At 39.4% G+C, this 12,469-nt stretch overlaps 1 protein-coding gene across 2 annotated transcripts in view; it reads left to right on the top strand.

Annotated features, from left to right (window-relative positions):
• LSAMP (limbic system associated membrane protein) overlaps window positions 1-12,469 on the top strand; it is a 637,805-nt gene that overhangs the window by 317,944 nt on the left and 307,392 nt on the right. For both annotated transcript variants that reach the window (XM_053663164.1, XM_053663163.1), the window contains exon 2: window positions 8,462-8,694. In XM_053663164.1, the coding sequence (XP_053519139.1) occupies window positions 8,462-8,694 (233 nt within the window). The remainder of the gene's footprint in view (window positions 1-8,461; window positions 8,695-12,469) is intronic.

The following is a 12,469-nucleotide window of genomic DNA, read 5'->3' as shown; positions in this document are numbered from 1 at the left end:
GGGTTGAGTAGGGATTGTAACATTGAATTGTTAAATTAAGGACTGTTTTTCAGAATGTGAGCCATTCTAATTTCTAGATCTTGTATTACTTTGACTGTCATAGTCATCTGGAAGTTTGCTTTCCCTCCCAATCCCCTCCTTTGGGGTCTAAAAAAAAGATGTACCCACTGTTTTAGAAAGCATAGTTAGGTTGAATTCTGTTCTTCTCTCCCATCCGGCCCTTCATCACGCATTTGAGTTCCCTTGTTAAGCTACACATATTTGTATACTATCACTAAAAGAATCGTTGTTTTTTGTCAGCTTTGGTCCCAGGACCACATTTCTAAGGGGTATCCCTGTTTTGACCTTGAACTCCCTTGTTAAAGCATCTGTGGAGCTCCAATTTCTCTGTCATTCAGCATTCCAGGTTGGAATGCACCTTTCTGATTTGTTATCCAGACAGGAAGACTTACTCCTGCAAGAAAGCAGGCGTCATCACAGAATGTGGTTTCTGTCCAGGTAAATCCCACTGAGTAATTATCTTTCACATACTGGAGGGAGAAGCTGTCTTATGTTATCTAACCCCTTCACTTCATTTCCCTAACTTTGCCTCTGAAAGTTTAGTGCCAGTTAGCAGAAGCAGAGTGGTTTTCAAATGCTGCCAGCATGTCACCAAAGTCCTCTTGATGTTGCACCAACATTCATCATAGCCACCTCGAGCTCACTGAAGGCTCTTATCAGGAGAGTAGTGAAAAGGAAGTGAAAGTCATTACCCAGTTAATTGGTAAATTAGCAGAATTAATGAAACAGAAAAAAATAGTCTTGCACATCTTTGCAAATAATATACTGAACAAATTTTTCATGACCTATGGCTAAAAATAAGTGTTAAAAGAAAGAGAAGGAAGGAAAATAAAAAGAACAGACTACTAAGGTCAAAAACTGTATGACTTTGTGAAAATCTACTTTCACATGGAGTATACTAGGTCCAAGCCTCAAAGTAGGAATATTTTGAAATCATTTATTAAGTGATTCTAAAGTTGGCCACAGCCAACTGTCCTATTGTCTATCCAGAACTGTTTCTATTCACAGGGACATAGTTGGGAGAAGTAGACAGCATGGGAAGCTGGGGTGTCTTTGTGGCAGTTACTTCTGTTGCATTATGCTTCTACTGTGGTTGGAACAGTCTCAAAGGGTTGGCTGGCAGCTTGTCTGCCTTTATCCTATCACCAGCTGTGGCAAAAAGTTTTTCCTAGGCAAATCAAAAAACTGCTTCCTCCCTAGCCAGAAGCCTCAGTGTCTTCAATGTGCTAACTATTTCACACCCCAATCAAACTTTCAAAAGGCTTTTAGAGAATAGTTGACTCTTCAAGGTTTGTGCCTGCTGATGATACTCAAGCACATTTTCCACCTTGTTTCTAACACTGCAGTCTGCTGTGAAAGCACCTGGGATCCCAGGCAACAAACAGCTCTTCAAATCCTATGCCTCCACTATGGCTGTTTCCCAAGGATGGAGAGTAAAAGTGCATTTGTTAAGTGGAGAATGATTCTGTCCTGTGATATGTTGTTATTAGCTTTTCATCTGACATTGAGAAGGAATGGGATAACTATAAGGTCTTTTGGAGAGATTTGGGTCTGAATTCATACCACATACCTCCCTCTGGAGACGTAGGGTGAGCAGGCTTAGTGTTGTAGAGTGACAGAGTTAACTGCATTTCCCTGTTTTAGAGAAAGTTGCAGTAGTTCACTTGTGGATGGTCTGCAAAGGAACACACTGTAACAAACATTGTTTTCTACAACCTAGCATTTTCTGTGCAAACCGGTATCTGACATTTTGTGATGTTTAAAAATGAAGAATTTAGCAAAAGCAATATTATAGGGGGGTTAACAGCTGATGTAAGATTGTTCATCTCTTCTAACCTTTCTTGTAAAATAATATTAGCTGTCCAACATGATGGACAAAGACTGAGTGAGTTACTTGAAAGGACAAAATATACAGGCTTGGTTTGCTTTTGTTGTTGGGCTGTTAATTTGTTTAAACATTGCCTGAGGCAGATTTGCATCTAACAGAGGCCTTCCAGAAACACACACTTGACTATACAATGGAAAAGGTTCTCCACTATTTGTCTCTGGGGGCTAACAGGCCAAGTTGTTTTGCATTTGAATATATATCTTTTGATCTTGCTTTTATTTTCCTCCTACCTTTTTGTTGCTGCTAACTAATGATTAGGAGAAATCTATGAGTGAATATAAGAATATACCATTAAGAAAACAAAATTCAACTGAGTTAATTGAAAGATCAAATTGTTTTTTATTCAAGCATTGGGCAAGCATCCCATTTAGTAAGAAGTCAAGAAACATTACAAAATGTAATTTTTTATAGGCCAAGAAGAGCAGGGACCAAGAAAAAGTAAATTACCTCATCTTCTTTGGGAGGGTTGGAAAGGGTCTATCAGTAGTAGGTTACCTCACTAGTACTGACTGGTGAGTACTAGTGAGTACTTGGCCTGTTAGCCCCCAGAGACAAATAGTGGAGAACCTTCTCCATTGTATAGTCAAGTGTGTGTTTCTGGAAGGCCTCTGTTAAAGCTCAGCTACAAATTAACAGAAATATATTTATTTTTCTTTCAAGTAATACTGTTTTTATATGGTTCATATTGACTGGTTTAAAATTACATTCCTGGGAAAGGCTGTAACTGGAATTAGGTTAGGTATTAAATCTGGGTTTGGTGACATGGGTGTACCACAAGCGACTTCATTTTAGGCCTGTCATCTCTTTTGTTAACAATATGTTAATGAACTATAGTAGTTACTTCCTTTAGCAAAGTTCTTTTAGAGAACACTGTGACTGAAGGTAAGAATAAGAACTTTAGGACCCTGGTCCTTAGAGGAAAAGAAAGAGCAAGACATAAGAAGCAATACTATGTTATTATCTATTTGACTGAGATGAGCTTAGCTGTAGGTCATTAAAAATATTTTGTTTGTACTTATTCTTCTCTCATTCTGTATTTTGGGGAAGTTTTGCTTGGCCCTGATTGCTGGTTTGGATGCTGTCATTCAGAATGAGGAAATTGGTATCTTTTTATTTGTTATTTATTTATTTTTAGGGGAAGGGGAAGGGAGGGAGAAAGAGAGGGAAAGATACAAGGATCAGTTGTCTCTCACACTCCCCAACCCAGGAACCTGGCCCACAATCCAGGCATGTGCCCTGACCGGGAATCAAATTGGAGACCTTTCAGTTTGCAAGTCTATGCCCAACCCACTGAGCCATACCAGTCATGGGGAGGATGAGGAAATTAATATCTTGAAAGAAAAAAAATTGCTAATTTCAGAGTGAAGTATATTGGGAAAAGAAAAAAATCAATGAAATCAAATTAACTTATTTCAACAGAGATGAATAGTGGAAAAATTGGTTATGACTTAGTCATTGGTCCTCTACTGACTCATAGAGATTAGATTATGCTGCTGAAGGTGGTTAGTCCTCAATATGAAACCACTAGGAATAGTAAAATTCTTCCATCTTCAGTATTGCTTTAGAAGAAGGACATCTCTAAGAATGTGAAATCAGAGGAGAAAGATCTTGGTATGTTCATTTACCCATTAAACAATTATTGAGTGTTTTTATGCGTCAGGCTCTTTGTGAGACAGTAATATAGCTGTACTTTACTCTTCAATAATGATTAGAAGAAGAAAAACAAAGAATTAAGATGCTAGCACAAGCAGAGAAACTGGACAGTACTTCACAAGGTAGAGCACATGTGAGACAGATTTTATGTAGGAGTTTGCCGAAGGAAAAGGTTGCAAAATGTACTTTAGTTAAAAGGGAAACAAGAACAATGAAGAATGAGGTTGCAATCTGAATAAAGAATAAGATTCATGGCAGAGAATCTTATTAAGGTCTTAATTTTAAGATCTTCACTATAAGAGGCCTTGACCTTTACAATAAAGGCAAACTAAACTACAGAGCCCTTTTCTAAAGGTAGCCCTGATAGACAATGTCATTACCTATTATTTACTTACTAAGCAACTCAGGAGAAATAAGAAAATAAGTTCAAAACAATGCCTTATTAATCTCCACTTAAATTTAGTTCTTTCTCTACCTCTGCCTGTTTTTTTCATTTAACAGCAATAATTTGAGTCACTGTGAGAGGAGATGCCTATCCTGTCATACAGTGTCAAAGCAACAATGCCCCAGGAGACAGAAAGCGTGGGAAAGTGGAATACAAATGCTTTCAGACTAAAGAGATAGTACATTTGAATCACAGGGGTCTTCCTAGAACTCAGAGTATGACTTTAACCTTGAAACTTAGAGAACAATTTGAGGAACTTCCACCAAGATGGAGGCGTAGGTGGAAGCACCTCACCTTCTCACACAACCAAGTTTAAAAACAACAAAGTTTTAGCAACAAAAACACAGCCAAACCACAGAAAATTGAACTACATGGAAGTCTAACAAAAATGAACCCTTCAGCCAAACCTGTAAGAGGGGTAGAGCCAGCAGCAGAGCAGGGTCAGGCAGGAAAGATCCACCCGACCCAGGCGCTTGACCTAGGTGTGCCAGCAGCCGTTGGTGGATCCCAGGTGTGAAGAAGCGGGCGGACCCACTGAGGGCGGACTGTGGTCACACATTCGAGAGCAGATAAACTGGTGAAGGAGCTAGCGGTGGTGAGATGGACCACGCAGGCCCCAGCGGTGGAAAGTGGCAGAGAGAACTGCCATTGTCCCTCTCTGACCCTACCCCCACATACAGCATTACAAACCAGCGACCTGGGTAGCCCTACCCTGGTGAACAACTAGGGTTCCGCTCCTCATACATAACAGGCACAAACAGATCAAAATATGGCTCAAGAACAACTCAGAGCCCCAGAGCCCATAAATCTAAGTGATGAAGAAATAGCCAAATTTTCAGATGCACAGTTCAAAACACTGGTGATCAGGACGCTCACAGAACTGGTTGATTTTAGTCACAAATTAGAGGAACATAGGGAAGCTAAACTAATTGAAATGAAGGGAAATACACAGGAAACCAATAGTAATGGAAAGGAAACTGGGACTCAAATCAAAGGAGTGGACCAGAAGGAGGAAAAAAATAACCAAACAGAAAAGGATGAAGAAACAAGAATTCAAAAAAATGAGGAGAGCCTTAGGAACCTCCAAAACATCTTTAAATGCACCAACATCTGATTTATAGGGATACCAGAAGGGGAAGAGGAACAGCCATGAGTGGAAAACTCATTTGAACGAATAATAAAGGAGAATTTCCCCAATCTGGCAAAGGAAATAGACTTCCAGGAAATCCAGGAAGCTCAGAGAGTCCCAAAGAAGTTGGACCCAAGAAGGAACACACCAAGGCACATCATCATTATATTAGCCAAGATTAAAATGAAGGAGAGAATCCTAGAAGCAGCAAGAGATAAGGGGACAGTCACCTACGAAGGAGTTCCCATCAGACTGTCAGCTGATTTCTCAAAAGAGACCTTACAGGCAAGAAGGGGCTGGAAAGAAATATTCCAAGATATGAAATCCAAAGACCTACATCCAAGATTGATCTATCCAGCAAAGCTTTCATTTAGAAGGGAAGGGCAGATAAAGTGCTTATCAGATAAGATCAAATTCAATGAGTTCATCATCACCAAGCCCTTATTACATGAAATGTTAAAGGGACTTACCTAAAGAAAAAGAAGATAAAAAAGATGAACAGTGGAAGGACAGCAAACTCACAGTTATTAAGAATCACACCTAAAACAAAAGCAAACCAAGAGGACAGCTATATCAGGACCAGAACCATAGAAATGAAGATCACGTGGAGGGTTAGCAACAAGGGAGTGGGAGAAGGAGAGGGGGGAGAAGGTACAGAAAATAAGTAGCATAGATGGTAGGTAGAAAAATAGATAGGGGGGAGGGCAAGAATAGTATGGGAAATACAGAATCTAAAGAACTTGAGACATGTGGTCATAAACTAAAGCGGGGGGGATGTTGGGGGAGGGGGTGTGCAGGGTGGAGGGGAATGAAGGGGGGAATAGAACAACTGTAATGGCATAATTAATAAAATATATTTTAAAAAAAGAAACTTGGAGAACAATTTGGTATAATGGTCTGTGTTGTAATGTTAATTTTTCATGGAAAAAATTAGCTAAAATAGCAAAAGGACCCTCAGACCCAACTTAGAAACTTCCCTTGTGCTGCTTAGAAAATTTGCCCAATTCACTTGTGGATGCTATAGAGCTTGGGGTTGGGGTGGGGTGAAATATACAGTGTGGGCAAAAGTAGGTTTACAGTTGTTCATATGGAACATAATACAATAATTGGTAAATAATAGGACAATAAACTTTTTTTGCATACTTGCAACTGTTACTTACGATTGTAAACCTATGTTTGCCTCACCCTATAGCTAACCATCTCTTGTGTCTACACTGTAACTCCGTTAGTTCACATGATAGGTATTTACCAGGCATTTACTGTTTTACACCACATTAGCTTTGGTCTTAATAACCAAATCAAATAGCTTAAATAATTAGGCAACATTTTGGTCTTCATTTGATTGATGGACCATTTTTGTGTATAACCTACTACATGGCATTTTCCCCAACATGAACACATTAGAACCATATGCCAGGTCAAACATCATTCAAAGCACTTGTCTGTGATATTTGCCTGCTGCCATGTTGAGCTATGGAGAGATGACACAAGTGCAAGGAGAAATGGGATAGGAGATTTAAAATGCATTTATAGAGGTCCATTTCCATTCTTTTCAGTAGAAAAAGGAAAAACACAGTAAATCTACATGAACAACTTCATTTATGATTGAGAAGGCAGAAAACAGCCTATGAATTAATTCATCCATGGTTGTAATTAGAGAAGTGCCACGCACATCACCAAGGACAGAGAAATGATGCCTTAAAGGAATAGAACAGGACAAGTAATATCGAGTCTGGAAAGAAACAGCAAGTGTCCATGAAGTTAGCTTTGCATTCCCTCATGGAGAAGTTTTAAATGATCAAATGCAGGTAGTGAATCCCACTAACATCTGCATGGCAGAGAAACTCATACTGAGCAATGGAGATATTAAATGATACCTTAATTTGCCTGGGTTTAGGAAAATAAATAAGCTGAGAAGAAAAGAAAGGCCTGCATACCACGGTACCCAACTAATTAAGTAAAATAAACATGCTAAATAAAATACATAATTCAACAAAAATTAATGGGGTAAGTAGGTCTTTTGTACCATAGGGATTTTTTAATGACTCAGCTTTCCTCTCTCTTATGAAAGATACAAATTGGCCTCTGTATCCCTATGGTGAAGAGCCTGTGGATAGGACATTGATTTCCTGTCTGTGCACGGGTGTGGAATCTCTATGCCTGGCTGTTTTGACCTGAGAGGAAACCAAGGTTTGAGTTGGCTCAGAAAATACAGGGAAACATGGTGTTTTAATTGTTTTGCTGTCATATCCTAGGCTCCTTCTGTCCATCTCTTGTGCCCCAGAGTGCTGAGCAGCCGGCTCTGCAGCTGTGCACAGGGGCTGGGACAATGTTTCTGTGGGGCAGACATAAATCTTGCCAAAGTGATAGAGAGAATTTTTTCTTTAATTTTTAAATTTCCAGATTCTTAATAGAATTGAAGAAAACAATTCACCATGAAGCATTGACCCTTTTACTAATCTGTGCTCTTTGCCCCTTTCTTTTAAGTTTTAGGGAGAGACTCTTTTAGGTCTCTACAATAACTAGTTTCCTTCATCTTCCTGGGAATATAAACTACACAATGGGTGTCTTCATCTCCCATAAAAGATTGAATGCATTCTAATGTGATCCAAAATGCTGGTGGCAAGCTGTCTTGCCAGCAGAGAACTTGCTGCCCTCAGCAGCTGGAACCACACTCAGGCAAGATGATGTTAGCTTTGATTATCTTGACACGATAACTATCCACTTACTTGGACCTGCTCACACACATCTCCTCCTAGGAGTGGGCATTCCAATCCAACTCGTACAGATCGGATGCAAACTCTGAAATCTAGTCTGATGCCTACAGTGGTGGGGCAGTACTTGACTACTCCATCACACAAGACTTTAGGAAATATTTATGAAAGAGTAAGTATAATTCAAAATTGAGTAAATGTGCCACATTATCAATCATCTAATTCTCAAAGTACTTAAACAGATGGAGTTCTGTGTGAATGACCTTTTCCTAGACAAGAAGATAACCTAGTGGGAAATCAATACCCATTTAACTTTATTTGCCTGCATTACTCATACTCACATTGTATATTGCTGAATTGAGTTTAATATAGTGGCATCTATCCATTTAATGGTAATTAGGTCCTAAAGGAGAAATAGTGGTAATACATAAGACCCTAAAAAATAACATGTCCTGGCTCATCCTACATAAAATTATTTTTTGGCTGGTCTTGTTGAGTCTAATAATCATATGGAGAATGAATACAGATGCAGGTATGGCTAACATTCTAATGTTGTTATTCTTCTCTGACAGGTGCGTTGTAGAAGATAAGAACTCAAAGGTGGCCTGGTTGAACCGTTCTGGAATCATTTTTGCTGGGGATGACAAGTGGTCTCTGGACCCCCGGGTTGAGCTGGAGAAACGCCATTCTCTGGAATACAGCCTTCGAATCCAGAAGGTGGATGTCTATGATGAGGGTTCATATACTTGCTCCGTTCAGACACAGCATGAGCCCAAGACCTCCCAAGTTTACTTGATCGTGCAAGGTAAGAAAAAGATGGGATAGGTGGGTGGGGAAGGAGAGGTAGAAGGTACTGAGTAATCTTGATGTATAAAATGCTTGCATAATCCTTTCTGGAAATAAAAAGAAAGACTTTGAAATACATCATGGCACTTAAGTATCTGTTTTCTCTCCAAAAGAACAGACTAAATTTGTTTTGAGAGGACTAAGGGGAATGTAGAGACTTGAGTTTTGCCACTGCGAGTCAGTACCCGTGGTGAGAATGTCTTCTCCTAGCCCTGAGTGTGAAACCATAGCTGTTGGAGTAAGTTGAAACAGGAGCACAAGAACACACAAAATGCTTAAAACCATGTCAAGTCCACTTTATCACACTGCCGAATACTGGATACTTTGCTGAAGGTTTGATTTTTAACCTGCCCTGATGTTGCAGAATGGACCCGTGGGGGCACCCATGTACTGTTATCCAAACAAGCCCCCTCCCCCAGGGTCTTTCTGTCACTGTGAGTTCATTGCCTACTGCCTGGTGTTAGGAATTATAGCTCTCAATGCTAGAATTTGGTGAAAATGAAAGGAACTATTTATTTAAATGTTATACAGGTTTAGGGTAATGGCAGAATGTATCCATTAAAAATCCCAAAGTTCCTTTAAAACACCCACCAACACACACACAGTACTGCCTCCCTGCTTTGCCCAGTTAGGCCAGTCAGTGGTACTGTATCTCAGGAAAAGAAATAGAAGTCTGCAGCTCAGCTAAACTCCCAGTTCCTCCCAGTAATCCATGCTCAATTGGGCAGGCCTCCCACAGTCCCCAGCACCATCATCTGTGTTGCCACCGCCATCTCCACTTCTTAATCCAAAACCATGTGTCACCTTCTCATGGCTCACCATTGAGCGTCCTTTCACCCCTTTCCTTTTTGCATGGTCTCATATTGTCCTCCCCTTCTCTGGTGGCAGACCGACTTTAGTCTTAAATCCCAGCCTGGAACCTCCTCCATAACCCCACTTCCAGCTCTTCTCATAATGGGCTACACCTGCCAGCACTTCCGCAGTCTTCAGCCTTTCTGGGCTGCCATAATAAGTCTGGGCAGGCATGGCCCCAGGGCATGGAGCAAACCATGTCCAGGCTCTCTCACACAGGCACTGTAACCAAGAGGAGCTGTCTCCCAGTTACATCATGGATCAAAGCTATGCATACCTTCTGGCTCCATTTAGGCTGGAAGACTAGTTTGTTGTTATTGATATACAAAATAACCATTTTTGCATATCACATATGAAGCTGGCCTGAAAAATAACTCTCGGTGGCCCTGTTCCATGTGTCCCTTCCCCCAGCCAGGCCTATTATCCTATATTCTAGAACACCCCAAGGTCTGGACTCTTGTTACACTGAGCCTAAAGAATATCACTAATTATCTGTTTTTATGATAGTAAATGTTGTTTGGAAAAATAAAAATTACCAGAGGCCTTGATGTCCTCTCAGCTGACTGACCAGCTTTCTATGTAGTTTGTGGCTCCATCTAATGGCAAGTTATTTGTGAGCAAATCCAGTGACAAGGATCTGCAAAGTCATTGGGGACAATGTGTTTCTAGACTTGGGTTTCCACGGGCACATCTGAGTCATGATTTTATAAGATGAAAATGCTAAATGGCACACACACATGCCCCCAAACTATAGCTCTCTTGGGTCCCTTTCCCCATAATTGCAGAATGAGAACAAAACTGATCAGCTGCACAATTTTATTGTAAGCGAATTCAAACCACCAGCAGTTTCAATCCACCTAACAAGATCTAAGCACTAACAAATATTAGGGTTGTGTTCATGTACCCTTGATTTATGATTTTATGTAAATTTAATGCAAATTAGGCATGGCCTTAGGGCTCCTGTCAAGATTCCAGTGCAGTCAGTGGTGTGACAAAGTTTGACTGTAGCTTCTATTAATGTGTATGGAATTGATTATTGCAGCATTTAAATTATTGCTCTTCCAGCTCCTCTGATTAATAGGTTGAAACTGTAGTAAAATACATCAGAGGCCGCCTGCTGCAGGGGTGGTTTAGTCATGTGACCTCCATCCTGGTCCATTTGCAATGGCTGACAACTTCATTTTATTGCTTTTAAAAGGAATGTCTACTGACTTGTGAAGTTCCTATCACATTCAAAGCATAGAATGTTTTTCTTTTGCTTTAGTAGACAGTACTTGAGAGCCAATCGCAAGAGATGCCAGGGCTTGGGTCTCAAGCAGCCTATTTAAAATGTTTAAGCGTAACTAGAGAATTATAAATATGTGAATAGGTTAATTTAGTATTTCCCGCAAAACAAATGCCCATATTCTCTCTCTCACACACACACACGCACCTCATAATCAAAGAAGTTCTACCTCATTTGATATCAGAAGGAAGGGAGAGAACTAGTTTACTTAAGATTATTTAAAACAGATTTTATCTAATGACCAGCTCCACGTTATATAATGAGATTGATACACAATATTTGTACTTTCACAGCTTTCAATGTCATTGAAAAGTCTCCAGAGACCTCACTAGAAACCATGTATTGTCCCATACTGAGTAAAATTGGACAATCTAAGTATTATATTTCATGGTTTCTAGATCAGGAAACAAAAGTTCATTAAATGGAGTTTACCTGTTCAAGATCACACAGAAAGTTCTCGAAGTAGTTTGGAGCCAAACCAACTTGGAATCAAATCTGAACTACTTCCTACTAGAATGGATAATTTTTATTATTACTTTAAGAACTACCACATTTATATTTAAGTCTAAGCTCTTCCTGCCAAATGTTCAATAATCTTTCCCTTCTTTCTTACTCATCTGTACACTTTTTAGCTACTAACACGATCATCCCAAGAAGGTTAAATCTAGAACTAGGTCAGATTACACTGTGCACAGCTCCATGCCGTATCAACACAAGTGAAATTAACTTATATTTAACTTAATATTATATTGTTAAATTTAACTTAATATTAATGGATGGAGGTAAACCTACTAAGTGCCAGGCACCATTTATTGCTTGTCTCATTTAATTCTAATAATATTATCATTTAAGTAAATTTTAATAACTTTATTTAAAATATGCAAAATTTTAAAGTTCAGAGACAATTTGGAGCTTACTCAAGGCCTTCTCCCCTGTTTACTGAGAAAGGGTTTCAATCCTATATCTGTTTGATTCGAGATGTTATTGAAATTTTATCTTAATCATATTTTTGAAAGAGAAAATGAGCAAGAAAACCTGTATTTGTAAAGGAGATGAAGAAAGAATTGTCTCTTCCTTGAGCCTGAGTCATAAAAGGGGATTTTAGGGGGGGGGCAGTTATATGGATGTTGGCATTTGATCATTAGCAGCAGATTGCTGAATCAATTCCTTTTAGTTCATTCACTTTTGTGATTATGACACAGGTTCCATCACTATATGCTGTTCATTCACACTACTTCCTACTCCTTGCCTCTGCTCTACATTGTTTCCCACTTGAAAAATTCTGCTTCTAGATAGGGCTGGCATCCTTTCTTCCAATCCCACAGCATTTTCCTTCAGAATATGAGTGTCTTAAGGTTTTTGCAAGTTCTGTCTTGCTCACTCTCCCTGGTTTCTGCGAATCCAATTTAAACAGTTGTTAAATAAATACTGTATATTTTTCCTTGCTCACCCTTTGAGGCCAAACTTTGCTCAAAGAGGTTATGAAATATCACAAAAGAATAGCAGTTCAAAGGTGGGCTTTGAATTCACACTGCCTGTTTGAATCTCATTTTTACTTCTCTTTTGATTTTGATTTTGATTTTTAAGTACGTTTAAT

The sequence above is a fragment of the Artibeus jamaicensis genome, unplaced genomic scaffold, assembly GCF_021234435.1.
Source record: "Artibeus jamaicensis isolate MK-2021 breed Jamaican fruit bat unplaced genomic scaffold, CSHL_Jam_final contig_3126, whole genome shotgun sequence".
NCBI classification, from domain to species: Eukaryota; Metazoa; Chordata; class Mammalia; order Chiroptera; family Phyllostomidae; genus Artibeus; species Artibeus jamaicensis.
The sequence above is the reverse complement of the archived record's forward strand: the minus strand, read 5'-3'. Positions and strand labels throughout refer to the sequence as shown.